Source organism: Polyergus mexicanus, unplaced genomic scaffold (assembly GCF_030449975.1).
Source record: "Polyergus mexicanus isolate NDT 795.1 unplaced genomic scaffold, iyPolMexi1.0 SCAF_13, whole genome shotgun sequence".
NCBI classification, from domain to species: Eukaryota; Metazoa; Arthropoda; class Insecta; order Hymenoptera; family Formicidae; genus Polyergus; species Polyergus mexicanus.
Window position 1 is genome coordinate 71,537 of NW_027223333.1, and position 17,983 is coordinate 89,519.

General features: G+C 30.4%; 2 protein-coding genes across 6 annotated transcripts in view; both read right to left on the reverse strand.

Moving 5' to 3' along the window:
* Window positions 1-928: 928 nt before the first annotated feature.
* LOC138938566 (sorting nexin-4) lies at window positions 929-4,405 on the reverse strand. The gene is made up of 10 exons (XM_070305637.1): window positions 4,190-4,405; window positions 3,454-3,560; window positions 3,134-3,350; window positions 2,952-3,057; window positions 2,753-2,862; window positions 2,557-2,694; window positions 2,136-2,346; window positions 1,921-2,053; window positions 1,719-1,833; window positions 929-1,627 (listed from the first exon to the last, which is right to left on the reverse strand). The coding sequence occupies exons 1-10, from the start codon at window positions 4,268-4,270 to the stop codon at window positions 1,577-1,579; spliced, it is 1,269 nt and encodes a 422-aa protein (XP_070161738.1). The 5' UTR covers window positions 4,271-4,405; the 3' UTR covers window positions 929-1,576.
* Window positions 4,406-5,768: 1,363 nt separating this feature from the next.
* Window positions 5,769-17,983, reverse strand: part of LOC138938939 (synaptic vesicle glycoprotein 2B) — a 31,485-nt gene continuing 19,270 nt past the window's right edge. For 2 of the 5 annotated variants that reach the window (XM_070306356.1, XM_070306357.1), the window contains 11 exons: window positions 10,424-10,486; window positions 9,912-10,073; window positions 8,687-8,849; window positions 8,220-8,341; window positions 7,705-7,949; window positions 7,249-7,406; window positions 6,948-7,143; window positions 6,749-6,863; window positions 6,423-6,582; window positions 6,126-6,253; window positions 5,769-6,033 (listed from right to left, as the gene is read on the reverse strand). In XM_070306356.1, coding sequence (XP_070162457.1) covers window positions 5,963-6,033; window positions 6,126-6,253; window positions 6,423-6,582; window positions 6,749-6,863; window positions 6,948-7,143; window positions 7,249-7,406; window positions 7,705-7,949; window positions 8,220-8,341; window positions 8,687-8,849; window positions 9,912-10,073; window positions 10,424-10,486 — 1,583 coding nt within the window. In that variant the 3' untranslated portion in view covers window positions 5,769-5,962. Of the gene's footprint in view, window positions 6,034-6,125; window positions 6,254-6,422; window positions 6,583-6,748; window positions 6,864-6,947; window positions 7,144-7,248; window positions 7,407-7,704; window positions 7,950-8,219; window positions 8,342-8,686; window positions 8,850-9,736; window positions 10,074-10,423; window positions 10,487-10,578; window positions 10,743-12,309; window positions 12,379-14,028; window positions 14,394-17,983 lie in introns of those variants that run through there. The other 3 variants (XM_070306355.1, XM_070306358.1, XM_070306359.1) reach the window with 3 other exon arrangements.

Sequence of the window (17,983 nt, forward strand, 5' to 3'; positions counted from 1 at the left end):
AAAAATAAAATAGAGTAAGCATTATGTTTGATAAAAACAAACTGACATAGATATAAATTGATCATATATATATTATTTTATTATCTGATCATAACATAAAGCCAGATATATGTCTAATAAAATGTCTAGAATATTATATAATATCGTGTCTGTAAAAAAAATAAATATAAAGTAATTCACATGAATGTAAAATATATTTTATAGAGTGTATCTCTCTATTATCTCTGTGGAATATTAAAAAAAATCAAAATACATATTTCTGCACAGAAAATAACAAATACAAATTGACTAATACAATCACATAGATGAAATCTTCATATAGACATCAAGTTTATTGTCCGTATATTTATCTACCTCTGATTGCACTTTTCAAAGTTCACGTTCGAATTTCTACTATAGATGACAAAAAAAAGTTTGTTCTATTTTTTTTTTTTTTTTTTTTTTTTTTTTTTTTTTTTTTTTTTTTTTTTTTTTTAGGAAATGAGAAGAGAATGCACCATATATGTATATATGCCTGTTAATAATAAAAAATACAGATAGAACTATATATATTTAATTATTTGCTCATAACATAAAGCTAAATTTATGTATAAAAATATATAATATATGACAATATATAATCGTGCCTATACAGAAAATAAATACAAAGTAAGTGTATATAGATTGTACATTTTTTCGAGTATTTAAATGCGACGGGAAGAAATAATTATACACTTATCTGTGCATAATAATATCATAGAAAATAATATATACAAAATACCTATATTTAAAATTCAAAAGAGAGAGATGATCAGATATATGTATATATATATATATATATATATATATATATATATATATATATATATATATTATATATGATAAAGATCATATACGACGACATAATCTGTTAATAAATTACAAATTGAGAAAAGTATACAATAAACACCAACAATATCTGATAATAACAATAATACTGAAAATATACGTAATAAATACTATCAGTAGTAATAAATATAATTAATTTGTATTGATAATGCATATTAATTTGCGATAACGCAAATACATATGTTTATTATACATATTTATTCAAAAATTAATATAATTCTGCATGAAAAGATTAAATCGAATTTAATAGCGAAAATATATAATTATTCAAAGTGTCTATTTAATAACGAAGAGAGAAAGAAAGTGTACAAAAAGTTACAACAATATTACGATCATTTGCATATAGCAGATCAGATACGATAAATTTTCGTATCGCGTTTTGGTTTGTTGTACACGATTAAGTACGATCACTTTTTCGCGCATCATTGATTGTAATTGATTATTCGTGCCCGCACATAAGCGGTGTATTAAACACATAAATATTTAAATAATGTATTGCGACATATTTATGTATATCCAACATGAATTACATACATACATAATATTCCCTATACATAAATCTAAAACATTAAATAATAACCATCATATACATCGATATGATAATAAGCGTAGGGCGTATGAGTAAACTTACAGATACAGGAATGTGTATCGCACGAGAGACGCGGAAACGATTATTGTTCTGTGACAGTCTGCTTCACCATAAACACATTTACGGCATACTTTCGAGACAACCTTTGATGTGCTGCCAAGCTTGGAGACCCTGTATCAATAAAAAAGATAATGCAATCGTTCCAAATTCAAGTACGCCGAATGAAACGAGTGTAAAGAGTATTATTGCATTTAATATCAACCTTCCTAGCTAGTTTAAATTGCAAGACGCAGTAAGCTGCCAAAGTTTCTTTCAGATCGACGACTTTTTGGTGTTGGAATCTTTCGATATCCATTATGGCTTTAATGGAGAAAGACCTATGGAGAGATCAGTGTGATTTACTAAAAATTATACGTTTACGGATGAATTTCGAACAGAATAATCATCAGAACTCTGTCTCTTACTTTAAATCTTCATCCACTTGTTTTACAGCTTCATCGTGCTGCGCGATTCTCTGTTCCAACTGAAGAATCTTCAGCTCGCGAACTTCCTCCGTGTCCACGGAGCCGAATAAGCGTGACATCAAACCGGCTTTACCTTGAAAATTTATTATTTTTGTACAAAAAATAAAATAATAAGATTGTAATGTTATTTCGAATACACAAGCATTTTCCAATACCTTGCATAACTTTTTCCTTCTGTTCGAACGCGGCGGTTAAGGCATCGTGTGCCTCGTCTTTCGCAAGTTGCAGGGCTTCCCTGCGTCTAACCACAGCCTGCAATGCCGAAGCACCAAACAGCCACTCCTTCAACTGATCGGCTATGAGCTCTTCCTCCTCGAGAGTGGTATCTATCGTTGCCGCTAATGAATCCAAGTAATGTCCCGATTTCTAAGAAAACAGGCTGTAATGCGGTGTTTTGCAATTTTTATACTTATACTGATTTTTTTCTTTTCTACTTTTTTCATTTTTTCTTTTCTTTTCTTTTCTTTTCTTTTCTTTTCTTTATTATTGTACTGTTATAATCGCAACCATTAATAAGTAAAATCGAGATTTCTTTATCAAGCTACAATGTTATTTTTATAATGCAACGAATAATACCTGCAATCCGTCGCCCATCTCTCTTTCTATTGCACTCCATTCGCTGAAGACGCGTCCGTAGTTTGCGTGCAATTTGTATAGACTATGTTGTTTCTCCACGAGGCGTGCACGCACTCGCAGAAGATTGCACAAATTATTCTGCAAGATAGTACAACGTTACGCGTAAAATAATATTATTTTAATTTGCAGTGCATACCTGCAGCTCAATTCCATAATTTTTTATAGTTTCGAACCGTTTGTCCGGTTTTCTCAATCGTACTGCTACACTAAGCGCTTTTAGTTTTGATTCTGCAATCTGCAGATATCCTATGCGAAAATAATAAATGTGATTAGATATAATAATCTAATGATCCATTAATTAATTTTAACCTGCATAATACGTAGAAATAAAATACCTGTTTCTTTAACACTCTCTCTCCAACCATCCTTCTGCTGGAGAAATCCCATAAAATGTTTATCGCGCGAAAGGATAGGATGCGACGCGACTCTTATAAGAAAATTCTATAAAAGTATTTTTTAGATTTTTCCAATATTCCTACTGTACTATTATCGTTGGAAATATAGATCGAAAACGTACCTCGAGACCAGCTCTTCTACGATCGACAAAGTCGGGATCGAATGTATCAGTCGTCACTTTTTGCCACGCGTAAAGAACTTTCTTCTCCGGTAACGGCGGTAACACAATGTAAGGATAAGAAATTTCCAAATAAGCGCGAAGCAATTCAAATTCGGTATATCGTCGCCATAATGAGCTTATCCTAGTTAGAGCGTTTTTGAAATCTGGATCAGTAACTCTATGAAGAAAAAAATAAAATGTAACAAACATGTAACAATGTGCTCAATTATTATTATATAATGTTATGTATGCAATTTATATTTTTATACTTCTTTACTCACTTAGTTTCAATAAGATATACTGTGTAGAATTCTCTTAGATTAAGCGCCTTATTTGCTCTTTTTTCAGCTTCTATTATTGAGATCTCCATATGGTCCAGCAAGCAGTCCTGGAATATATTATAATATAAATTTGATATCCCCAAATAGTTATGTAAATTTGAAAGACATTGCTTATCCTTTCATTATCACTCACGGAAGCTATGGGTTGAAGATACGATAGTACACAAACATTGATAGGCAACAGATGTACTTGTAGCAAGAACATACAGAGATATACGAGGGGATTGAGAAACGAATATGTATGTATGATATGTATTTATGTGTGTGTGTGTATGTATGTATGTATGTATGTATGTATGTATGTATGTATGTATGTATGTATGTATATACATATATATATATATATATATATATATATATATATATATATATATATATACGTACACGAGGCAAGTCAGTGACACCGATCGAGAAACGCTGCGCAGTAACTCTGATGATCACAGCGCGACATACATTTGTTTTAATTAAAAAATCTCCAACTTAATTAAAAAATTAATCAATAAATCTAATATCTCTTTCCGTCTAAACCGGAAGCACTCATTTTTCCTGAAATTCTGGAGTCATACGACGATTCTACAACGACGAGCACGACACGCGACACGACTTTGGAAAGGCGAAGCACTATGTATCGATTTGCCAGGCGAATGTGGAAAACAAGCTCTGGAACTCTCTTTACCTCTTTTCGCGTCTCTACGGCGATCATGTTGTTGGCGTTAGCCTCCCTCTGATAGTTGCCGTTTTGAAAAACTTCTTCCATGATTCCTTTTAAGATGCGTACAACTACCTACGGATCAAGCCAAAGCCATCAGGACTCCGATTTAATTCTTCACATAACGTCTGGGTCGCTCGAGGCCGACCAGCGACCACCGCTGCTATATCGACACTGGCAGGTCGGAGAGCTGGTAAAAGCAAGCTGTAATATTGCGCACGATCGCGGAAATCCGACCAAGAATCAAGCCCGAATTTGGGCGCCAAGTTAAAACACCAAATTTACAATTTACAATTTATTATTCAATTTGTTCAAATTTACAATTCAAAATTCATACATAATAAAAAAAGATAAAAATTACAACTTGTAAAATTATAAAAGCTATATGGAAATCAATAACATCCTCTTCTTCAAGTCCTCAGATTGTTATGACCTGTCGCATTGCCTGTCTTGCTTCTTCCTTCCTATGGTGTCCATGGTGGAATACCTTCTACGGTATTTCGATTGTCTTTTCATATATTTTTAAAAAATATTTAAACTACTGAAGCTCCCCCTTATCTCTATTCTTTTGATCATTTTGTCTCTTTTGCTTCCATTTTATTCAAAAAAATATTAATATTATAAATATAACTATGGTATGTATCTTGGTCTGATTCTTTCCCATAGACCAAGAACAATATAAATAAAAGAATAGTGAAACACGTTAACTAATAAAGAAATAAATAAAGAAGAAAATTTAATAAATTTGTAAAAATTACACTGTAATCTAAAAAAATTATTATCTTATAATTAGCCAATAAAATTGAAAGAAACTCGTTACTAAAATACTCAATTTACATAGAAAATAATTTTAATCCTCATGCAATAAATTCTAAAAATTTACAATTTAATTCAAGTAAAATTTTAATTAAAAAAATTAAAAATGAAAAATATCAAATTATTACATGTCAAAAATACAATTACAATTTTTAAAAATCTACAAGGAGATATCTTTTTTTTATTTTTTTTTATTTTTTTTTTTTTTTTTTTTTTTTTTTTTTTCATTACACTTATAAAATATATTTATTTTGTCATTATATATATATATATATATATATATATATATATATATATATTCTTTTATACATATAATGCAAAAATGTATATAAAATATATAGATTGTTTTACTCTAAACTTCACAAAGTCAGATTCTATAATGTAATTCGTAGTTTTGTATTTTGAAAGTTTGACTTTTAGGGAACTAAATAAATAAATAATAATGTTGAAAAAAAAAAGTGTGAAAGGATAGGCAAAAGTTTGATGTAAGTCAACAAGTAAATAAAAAATAGAATTATCGATTAAACAGGATAAAATAAGTTTTATAAGCTTAGAGAGTTAAAATTAAATAAATATTATTGAAATCTCAATTCTGATGTATTTAATGACGCTGAGTTCTTCAAAAATACATTTTTCATATATACATTGTGCGAGTATATAATTTATTCACTACATTATATATATATATATATATATATATATATATATATATATATATATAAAATACAGTAGATGGAAATAAATAAGGCTTACAAACATATGTGAGCATTTTTATCTATATGATGGAAAATATTGTTCACATATGGATATATAAAATAAAAACTAACTAGTTATTAAAACATATAATAACAAAAATATATTTACATATTGAGACTATGATAAAGAAAGAAATCTACAATAGATACAAGATATATCTGCGAAAGATTAAACAATAGTCTTCGTTTTGTCTTCATCCTTTTTCTTACGAGGTAGCGCAACGACCAAAAATGCAGACACTAGAAAAATTTTAAATATTTTTCAAAAATTTCATGCATAATTATAATATATTTTTGTGCATATTTAGATGCAAAAAAACAATAATCTATACCAAAACAAGCTGAACCAATCATAATGAATGGTCCTAGGCATGATAAATTGAATAAAATGGGGAACAATAAATTGCCTATCACTGCACCTATTCTTCCCATCATCATAGTTATGCTGACTGCCATGGTTCTGTTTATGAAATAATATAATAAGAATATTAGATAGTAAATACAAATAAACAATGATTTCTTCTCATTTATTACTTATTTAATATTTTTTAAATACTTTAAATTATATATATATATATATATATATATATATATATATATAATAAACGCTTTAAATTATTGTCATATACCTTAGACATGTAGGAAAATTATCAACAATAACATTAGTAACAGTCGCACCACCTATACTCGACATAGCAACGAATACCGAAGATAATCCGAGAATACCGTTGGTACTCTCGGCCCAATAAAGCGAACCGCAACAGGCAGCAGCGGAGAGGAAACAAATTGCTGCAAAAGTATAATAATTCTAATACAATTACAGATAATTATATAGATTTTGCAATAAAATTACGATATCGCAAACATTATCTTTCTTTGCTTATTTCATGAATAAAATCGCCATCTATTTACAATATATTACTGCGTCGATTGCTATAAATCATAGATATCTTACCCATCAATTTCTTTTTTCCAGTTATGGTAATTAAATTACCAGCCAGAGTATAACCAATTACGCCTGTAACGGCGATGACAATGGAGTTAATGAAGACTCGAGAATTTAACTCCGCCTGAAATTGATATGTATGTTATTTCCCGGATTCGCTTTCTATAAATTGCAACCAAAGTTTATTCATGTCAGAAAGATAGCTTACCGGAACGCATGCAACTGTGCTGTTACTTGTTTCATTAACATATCGAGTGGAATTAAGATACGATTTTTCTTGACCTAACATATAACAAAATGAAGGTTGCAGACCTGAGACGTGATTGTCGTCCTTCATGAGAGTGCTCATGTAACTTTCGATCATCGCAAACAGCTGTGGCATCCAAAGGCGTAGCGAGTTCGATCTGATAGTTGCAATCGAGAAATCTCACAAATTGCGTTTATTTCTTTTTTAAATTGAATTTAAGAAGAGAGAGAGAGAGAGAGAGAGAGAAGTAAATCGAACCAACCCTATCGTTGCTCCCAGTTGTATCGTCGATATAAGTATCAATTTGAAGATATTCGGTGGCAAAAAGAGAGGTTTCATCTGCTTTAAGCAATTACGCATCTTGTCTTGCATACATTCCCCGGAAGATTTTATGGAATATTCATCCTCGAGAGATTTTATCTGTCAATTAAGTAGCATGTTTTATACCTTTATCGAAATAATTTAAAATTTTACATTTTTAATCGACGCATTTCATTTGTTATTCAATTGCTGGTGTAAAGTTATGGCAATAAACAAATAGTTTGATCAAGAAACTTAATTTCACGCTAATTTTAATCGGAACTGATTGTGAGTTACGTTCCAAGATATATATGCATCGAACCTTTTAAAAAATTTTTTTAAAACTATTTTCGATCTACAATAAAGCGTCTAAATACATCGTTATCTTTGAATAAAATATATTGTTGTACATAATTACTGGATATGTGTCAGGATCTTTTCCGGTATTGATTGAGTAGATTTTCTTAAAGACATTCAACGCTTCATCGTGTCGACCTTTCAAGATAAGAAAGCGCGGACTCTCTGGGAAAGCGAAAAGAGCGGCGCACGCTAGAAATTCTGGTAACGAACAGATCGCTAGAAACACCCTCCACGAATTTATTTTTACAATTTGGCTGAAAAATGTAATTTCCCACTTTTGAGGTAGTATGAGCCATGCTATACCTAAGAATAAAAAAAATTAAAAAACATATTTTATTTAACGTAAATTTATTTATTATCAAATATTCGCATATTTATGCCATGTCAAAATCGTATATTTTTTATTATTTTTGTTAAGTTTTTAAATCAATTTTAATTCTTTCAGTATTTAAGAAATTTCACAATATCAGCAATGCGCATATTATAATGGTACGTATCGCCGATTTAAGAATAGCCGCTCTATAATTCAACCCTCGTTGATTCTCAGATAAGGTGTGTCAAGGCCGTACTTACATGGCAGGGAAATATTTCCAAGCGAGAAGAACGCGCCAAGCCACATGTACGCGCGCGATCGATGGACTTCGTTATGTATCTCCGCCAAGTACGACATAAGCGCTGCATATGGGCCAGATATGCTACAATTTATTGATCAGGGTAATCAACTCTTGTGTAACACTCTCGTGTTGTATAAATTTTTATTTTTTATTTTTTATTCATATATGTGTGTGTGTTTGTGTGTGTGTGTGTGTGTGTATATGTGTGTGTTACTGCAGTAGAAATGTAGAGCAAATAAATATAGAATATTTATTAAACGTAACAAAAGTTTTATTAAATATTCCAATCTATATTTACGAAAGAATTAATATTACAGTTATTATTGATATAATTAATATTTGGCAATTAATTATTACTGTTTGCTTATACATAATACCATATATATGGCATATAAAGTCAGATCGATTCCAACGATTCCAACTTACATAACGCCGTCGAGAAATTTGAATATTATTAAAAGCCAGGAGGTATGCGAGAAACACGTCGCCAAACTTAATAAACCGGTAACCAAATAACCGTAGAACATTAATTTTTTACGACCAAACATGTCGGCCATGCAACCCCAAAAAAACGCCGTGCTAATCATTCCTGAAACAGATTAACAAATTAATCGATTCTGCCTTTGTATAAGTTTTCCGGCAGAAATTGGATCTTAAGACAGAAGATGTGAGAAAGATAGCGTACAGTCAAAATTAATCGTTTAAATAGAGTGCATTATTTTTGTTAAGCGATATTGTTTTCGTATTTATGATATCCCGTGAACTTACGACAAGATCAGTGCCGGATTATTCGATAAGTACACGCCTAGGGGCCTCCAAGCTGAGAATTTCAAAAATGTTTAACTTTTCTCTTTCATAAGAAATTTTATAATCGGGAAACGTGAGACGCAAGATACACGTTTACATAATGCGTATACAATTATGTCTTTTAGAGTGTATGACATATATATATATCTGAGTGTAATGTTAAATTAATCACTATTCTTCAACTGCGTCTCACATTTTTATATTTTAAATTTCAAGAGAGATATTTATGTAAATGTTTTCTTTTCTAATATAATTCATCCTATATTTTTTCCATAATAAAATTTCAAGTATATTAATGGCATTTATTATAATGATAAACGAAAATGAATGTATATTTTGTAAAGCTCTCTTTTTTTCTCTTAAATATTAATAGTTTATTTTAATAAAATAATTTTGCAATAATAAACTCGCATTTTCCTACTGTTAATAAGATAGATAACAATGCAAAATGGAAAATCTCGTCATTGATTTAGAGTTCTCTCGAGGTCACTGCAAGCGAGGAGAGCCCCCGAGATGGCTGTACCATTGGGCTTATGAAGAACCTTAATCCGCCACTGGATAAGTTGCTCGCGCGGATCGTAAGCGATCGCGGACGAAAACGACCGGTCGAAAATAATTCGGCCGGTCGGAAATCGCATGCGACGAGAAATAAAATGATACGGTATTTACCGTGGGTTCGTGTTTGCCCTCACATTATTGCCTACAACGAACCGGCAGTGTACACCGCGCGATAATCATACACTCTAAGTGCGCCAAACTCTGGCGCTCTAAGGCTCTCATCGAGCTCCCTCGTATCTGTAATAAATTGTTGTTATGCAATTGTTGCGCGAATTGAAAATACAACCTGCGAACGCCATCGAGTTTAGCAGTCCTTTGTCGAACATGGTTAGCTGGAGATCGCATTCGGCGGACGGTAGCACGTAGGACATCACCGACGACGAGAAGATACTGGAGAAACTGGCCGGGAGCACCGCCAGAAGCAATAAGTAATTAAATTTTCCATAACCTGACAACAAATATATATATTTATCAATTCTGTCCGATACATTGAGTCGAACGTTCAAAAATATACATATTAACACGTGATGGATCATTGATGATCTGCCATTATAATAATATTATAATAATATTATAATAATGTCGATCAATACTTACATGTATCGCCAATAAAAATTTAAACAACTGCGATATAAAGGTTCATCAAAAATTGCATTTGGATTAAATAATTTAGACCTCATACACCTTTTGTTCTTCGCAAAGTTAATGAACATTCGCGTATCGGTAAACGAACTTAATTAAGTAAGCGACATCGCGATATATTGGAACTTACGCGATTATACAAAAATCTTTACTTACCTGTTGCTATAATTGCCCGTTCGAAATCTGCCGGACTCGGATCTTCGGATTTTGCGTCCTCATCTATAAACAATCACAGCACTGAGTTATGATAATAAATCTTGATGTAAATGTAGCCTGTTTCAAATTTATGTGGATTAAAATTGATATTACACCTGATTGACGACGCATACGTTTGTATTTAACCGATGTATATTTTGTAAACAGATGAATAAGTCGTTCAAAAATCATTTTTCACTTAGTGTACGGTCACTCTCTCGCAGTTAGTTTTATATTCACTTTGATATACTTCGGTATATTTATACGATCACTGGAGGAACTGTCAATATTACAATGTTTGAAAATGTCGAAAACAATATTTCTATTTAAGCTAAGACTCTTAAAGATAGTATTAATAACATATTTATGTTATATAGATACGGGAAATATTAATAATATATTTATTTTATTAATACTTCCTGTATTAATTTCGTTCGATACGTCATCATAGTAATACATATCCCATTTGTTTATTCGTTATTAATGCGATATTATTTTAATTAAATAAGAGACATAATAAATTTATAAGATAATCCGCTATAGAAAATAATTTTGCAGAACACGTCGTATAGTGGAGACCGTTACATCGTATATTATGCGAAAAACCTATTTGCACATTTAACGAGTATTCCTTCAAATACAATCGTGCAAGCACAGTTAATCGCTCTTTTACAAAACTGGATAATATATTCTCGCAAATATACCAATCAAATAATATAATTACGATAAACGTATTTCGCCCGAGTCACTACACATGCATGAGTCTTATAAATCTTGCTTCGCGAAAAGAACGTTCCGTAGGATTATTAAAATATGCTAATGTACGTTTTATTAGATGCTTCCAATTTTCGTGATAAAACTCGCGAGCAATCGCACGTTGTAATTATCTTGATACTGAAAATTATCAAGATACGATCGAGAAGACGACGCGAACATCGCGAGACGGGACGAGATCGACTAACGATTCATCAACGATTGTCCTTGCCAAAATATTTACTTAAGAATCTCCCATCATTATTTACAAACATTAGCAAAATTGTCTGATACTCTTCGAAAATTTTCTTTAAAATAAAATTCTTAATCTTTTACAAAATCGATTTATTTAATTAATAACAAATTGAAATTAATTTAAAAAACTGCAATATTTTAAACAATGACATAATTTTACACTGAATTAATTTTAAACGCATTTAAGTATGCAATGCATGTAATATAGTGATGAATGTCCATTTCTATTATCATTAACAATAATATTATACTTAAAAATCGCAACTATAATCGACAATGTCTATGTACTTTTTGTCATTAAGATGCATTGGAGCTAAACTATTTCTATGAATTAAATTTTGGTGCAAATAAGTAATAAAATATCATGCGCAACATTTTATACGATAATCTATATATTTTATTATTAAAAAATAATTTTAAATATATTGCAAATATTTAAATATTACTAAATAATTAGATAAGTAGATAATTAATTAATTAGTTATCACATTGTTTGCCATATTCATCGAAAATATTATCACGTTACGTTTACGCAACTATTCGAAGGTATAATAAAATAATACGCATATAAAAATAAAACTACACAATAAAAATTACAATAAAAAAATTAAAGTTAAAATTAAATAAATATGATTTTACATATAAAAATTTACTCAACCAATAGATATAAAAATACATGCATCATTTATATAATCAAGTTTGTTGCGAAAGACTATTACTCTGATAAGCGTGATGCGGTTTCCGACAAAATACATATGTCTCCATCGTACGAATATCAGCGTATATGATATTAATCATGTCACATTTATAAGCTAACAATAATTATATTTCTTACTAACCTGTTCTTTGTATATATTAATTTCTTGTAGGATAAAAAAGTGGAGCATTTTCAAACTACGCCTCGGATGCTAAATACATTGCAATTAATATTTATTAGATAGTATATCAACGTGTCCATAATTGTCGCGATTAAAAGTCCGATTAAAAATTGCGTCGTTTCCTAACGCATCCTTCATAAAGAATTGTATTCTATAAACTCTGATCTGTTTTGCATTATGAATATGCCAGTAAGATGCAAAGAAAAATAGCAAGCTTAAGACAAGTGTCCGTTTGCATAACGCGAATTTCGTAGAACAATTAAAAAATATTGAAATATATATATAAAATATAAAAACAAAGGAAACATTAAGAATTGTTTAATGCATAATTATTTTTAACGCATTTAGACATTCACATTATTACATATTCATTTTTTCAATAAAAAGACAAATAGAATAGAAAACTAGAGTTATCGTTTTTTTCTTATTAAATAATAGATCCGATATTTTGCAATATAAATTTAATATCTTGAGGCTGATTTACACGATATATTAAATATATATAGCGTCAATTTTTATGTAAAATATATTAATCAAATCTTATATTATTATTGCAAAAATGTGCCAAATGCAGAATAATTTAAAATGAATAATTTGTTTTATATAAGGATATCTAAGCTTTGTAATTTGTTTTATATAAGGATATCTAAGCCTTTACGCAGATGAAGCAATTAATATCAATACCAATATTTGCTTTAACATTACGCGCATTATCATATAATGAACGATCGTGATTAATGGATTACACTTGAGTGATGTATCTCGCGATCGTTATATATTCGCACACAATTGAAAAAATATTATCCGATGTACGTGGATTAATATATACCATCCACATATTTTTATCACTGCATTCGTAACTTAATTTTTTTACAATCAGAATACACACATAATTATGTAAAAGATAATTTAAGCAAAGAAAAATCGAAAAAAAAATCTGCCCGTAAAATAAATAACCGAAAAAATATTAAAATATTTGTATTACTTGATTGAGAAAAAGATTTGTACTATTAAATAAATTTATTGATGTAACGAAGAGGATTAATTAAATTTTATGATTTTCCTTTAATCTCGCTACAATGGACTAATGTGGACCAATTGAATAAACAATTAGTCAATAATTTATAAGAACTCCCTCGAATGCCGGAATAAACAATATTATCTCATAACAGTACAAAATATTTTTAAACATGCAGTTTCATATTTTGTCCAATAATAACGCTTACTGGGTAATCGTATTCGTTATTTAATAATGCGACGAATACCATTGCTGCAAAAGCAAAAGTTATCATCTCAAAAAAATTCGATAGTCCTATAATATGAAAATGTTTCATTATTTAAATATATGCTTAATATAAAATATGTACACATCAGAGAGAAAGAGAAAGAGAGAGAGAGAGAGAGAGAGAGGAGGGGGGGGAGAGAGAGAGAGAGACAGATATAAGAGATAATAAATAAAAATGTAAATAATTAGACGTAATTTTTTTCAACAATTTGCTAGAAATTAATCGTTAATGTAAATTAAACTGTTATTAATTAATGCAGAAAAAGTAAGAGAGAGACAGCAATATTTTGTCGTCCAGAAAGAGCTTGGAGATATTAAGATAGATAGATAGATAGAACATTATAGAAAATGGAAAACATCAAGATAGAGTCTGAGATAAATTGGCGATAACTTGCCTCTAGATTTCACCGACTTCATTAAAATGTTTTCGTCTATCGTTCTTTCGCTTACGTGAAAGACTGAATAAGGGAACAAGGTATGCAGCGATCGGAAGTGTAAGCTCGCGATGCACCCTTTATTCGTCTTCTTGAAAATCCGCGCATGCACCACCTCGAGAACGTTATTCGGGATATGTTTCCTAAACCGTACTTGTACAGTGATGCGCGACAAACACTAAACTGGCCGATTCGCGAGAAAAATACAGCCGAGGCGAAAGAAACGCGAAGAAAACGATGATGATTGACGACGGTGGGGCGATAGTCAGGAACAGGTTTCTGAAAAAGCTGTACAATCTCGCGTATCGGCGAGAAAATATCATGTCCCGCACCTACGCGTACGGGAAGGGAGGAGAGGTCAGGTAAGAAAACTATAACGCGATTCCTTGTTATCGCTCATAAATCATCAAGCGAATAACGTTCGATGGCAGATAGCGGGAGCGCAAACATTTGCTTGCCTCGCAAAATCTACTGGTTCCACCGAATCGTCCATTTATAATAATCAATTTTTGAGCGAACCAAAAAAGTTTTAAGAGATACAAAAACTGTATCTGAGAAATTAGGATGTTGATTGAGATACCTGTGGGTGCCGTCTATTTTTCTAACAGGGTACATTGTGTCTCTATAACTCTGTTAGACATACTTGTACTATCTTGTGTGGAATTTCGCATTACAAGATTTAGAATCGACATTCGACCAGAAAATTAATGTTTGATACATATTCGTTTGATTGCCATACCGGTTTACTGGCGCCGAAAATGGCGCACGGTGTGTATTCTCTGCCAAAGATGGCAAGATTTTATGGATAAAAAAACACTATCACGAAACATTATGTCGATCAAAAAAGAATGCAAAAAAAAAATTATAGTAGTAAAAATTCAAAATTTTCTTTTAAATATTGTAATAATGGATATGATGCATAATAATTATATTATAATGATGTACAAGCAAGAGAAACGAAGGGATCCGATCCAATGGATATTTACATCTTACATACGTTTGATTCTTATCGATGTTTTTCCGCTCGAACACATTACGGCGGAGCCTTCTTTCTCCGTAAAATTTTTCTCGAATGCCCCATCGCAGCAACAATATCGAAATCAATATCGCGTTATAGATCTTGTACATTATTGATGTTCCGTGCTATTAAAACTCGGTACACAAAACGATGATAATCGCACAATTTTTACCAAATTTATATTGTGATTATCTTCCTCGCGATCTATATTCCTACATTCTTTCATCTGCGATTGTGTCAATCATAGATACCGAAACCAAAGATACGGAATATCGAAACGTGTACATTTCCAAAGTTCGTATTCAACTGCCGTAGAAGCGATGGAATAACCGTTGCATGGAGACAACCTGTCAAAATCAAGTTAAATAATCTAAAAAATGATCAATGAATTGTTTGAATAAAAAATGTTAAACTTATTTATACTTGCACATAAAGCTATCACTCACAATTTGTTTTGAGATGCTTTCTAAAATAACGCATAATAATACATCTTATCTTCATGTACAAATACATCGTAATTTCTCGAACTTAATTGGACATGATATACGATATTCGGAAGACTACCGAATTATCATGAAACAAGACGTGACAAATCAGCATCGTCATGTCAGAAAGTTTCGAGAGAACAGGCTTCTCGAGAAAAAACATCGTTACATCTATGCATTAATTATTACACAGATAAATATTACAGATGTTTGTTTATTGTTAATATAATTATACAATATATATCGAAAATATCTTGCATATAAAATATAATCTTTGAAATATGATACGGTTTAAATATTATGAAATGCTCTTATATAAGCAAGTAAATGTCTGTTAATAATTGCGATTCTTTTACGAAAATACGCGCGTTTTAGTTTCTATAAAAATATTTTTGATATTTTTAATCAAAATAAATCTGTAAAAATAGAAATTCGAGAGAGAAAAATTTACATAACATTATAATAGGCACATATTAGAAACACACAAATAGAAATAATTATGTATTTCAAATATATAATGATATATGTAAATGTGTGATAATATGATATACCATATCTGTGAACGTAAATTGAGATAATAATAAAACATATGATTAGTAATTTGTGAAGAAACAGAAACGGAATGGATTTTAACGCATTATTCGACTTTAGTTACGTATGACCTTCGGTCAGTTTAATCGGCTTAAAAACCGATGATTGTGTTACAAAATGACGATCCGCGCCGCGCTATCATAATTGCGACTGAACAAAAAGAGCACGTAACGTCGTAAACTTTTCCTTCGTACAGGATGATCCAAACAAGTTCTCTCTCTCTCTCTCTCTCTCTCTCTCTCTCTATATATATATATATATATATATATATATATATATATATATATATATATATGTATATATGTATGTATTTCTGATGAAACTATCAACAAAAATTACTTTATACTAGATGAATTATTCATAATTCAGGGAATGTATGTTATAGTATACTAACTTATGTTAACGTATACAATTCTTGGCTTTTTTTTCACCTACGGAAAAATCAAACCTATTAGCTTTTCGCTTATCACTCACAAATTTGCATTTTTAATTCGCTTTCGCTTTGATTAACGTTACTTCAATAACAAACAGAAACATGCAAATGCAACATTAAAGCGTATCGCGTAATATAAGATTATTGTTCAGAAAACATATTATTTATCTTGGTTAAATGCAAACTATTAATACTCATTCAGTGATCAGTGATAATCCATATACGTTCTAGAATTATGTAATTAGCAAAAGATGCAAGAAATAAGCAACATATGAAATGTCCGTTATTAATAACGTTTATAGAAAAAGTGCTTATAATCGGTTATCGTTTCAACAATGTCTGCTCGATGAATTACATGAAACAAATTCTCTCTGTACGTAAACAAGAATTTAATTCGCGGTTAACTATCGCAGCATTTGTAAATGCATCAAATGATAATATATGCCACGCGCCGCATAATTTATAGTTGATCCGACGAACGCGTAATTTATTTCCGACTTCAATCCTGTCGTTATTTGCACTATCTGTAAAAGAGTATCAATCACCCCACAATTCATCTCGCGGACTGAAAATGTCAAACATACAAAAAATGTTCCAAAGAAATCGAAAAGTCAAAATATCCTTTTAATGAAAGATTCTTTGGCTAAGTTAGGATCAACTTTAAATATCGTCAATTTAACAGTTGTACTTGCAAAATAATTTTAATCTATTTTGTATAATTTACAGAAATAGTCTTCTTAATTTTGTGAAAAAATAATATTCAGAAAATATGTCGCAGAATCGCAAATAGATACAAAAATATATTTACTCGATAAATATAAATATATTCCTCATGATACGTATAATAAAATAACACGTCTTATAAAAATAATAAATCAGAAAAAAAATGCGATTATATATATATATATATATATATATATATATATATATATATATATATATATATATATACAATACAATACATGGTTTTTAAAGAATTGAGATATATATGTACATGTAACATCAAATTATATAATAGATAAATATTAAGTCATTTAATTCCAATTTAAAATCAGTATTGCGTAGCAATTTTATTCTGAAACTATAAACTTGCGAAAGAACACGTGTTTTCCCATAAAGCATAAGAAGACTTTGCACCGAATGAATATAATACTTCTAAGATTGAGTGTCAAGAAGATTGTTGGCCCCATTGTTGATATGTGTCACTGATCACGCGCTCGAATGCAATATAAAATGAAACGGAACATCCCGTGTCTAGAATAATTATTTTATTGGCGTCAACATAAGAAATGTTTTTCCTAGTATACACAGATGAATTATGCTTTTGCCTTAACGATGTTTGCTACGTACTATTAGGAAATATCGATTAAATCTGGGATTTCACGCTTA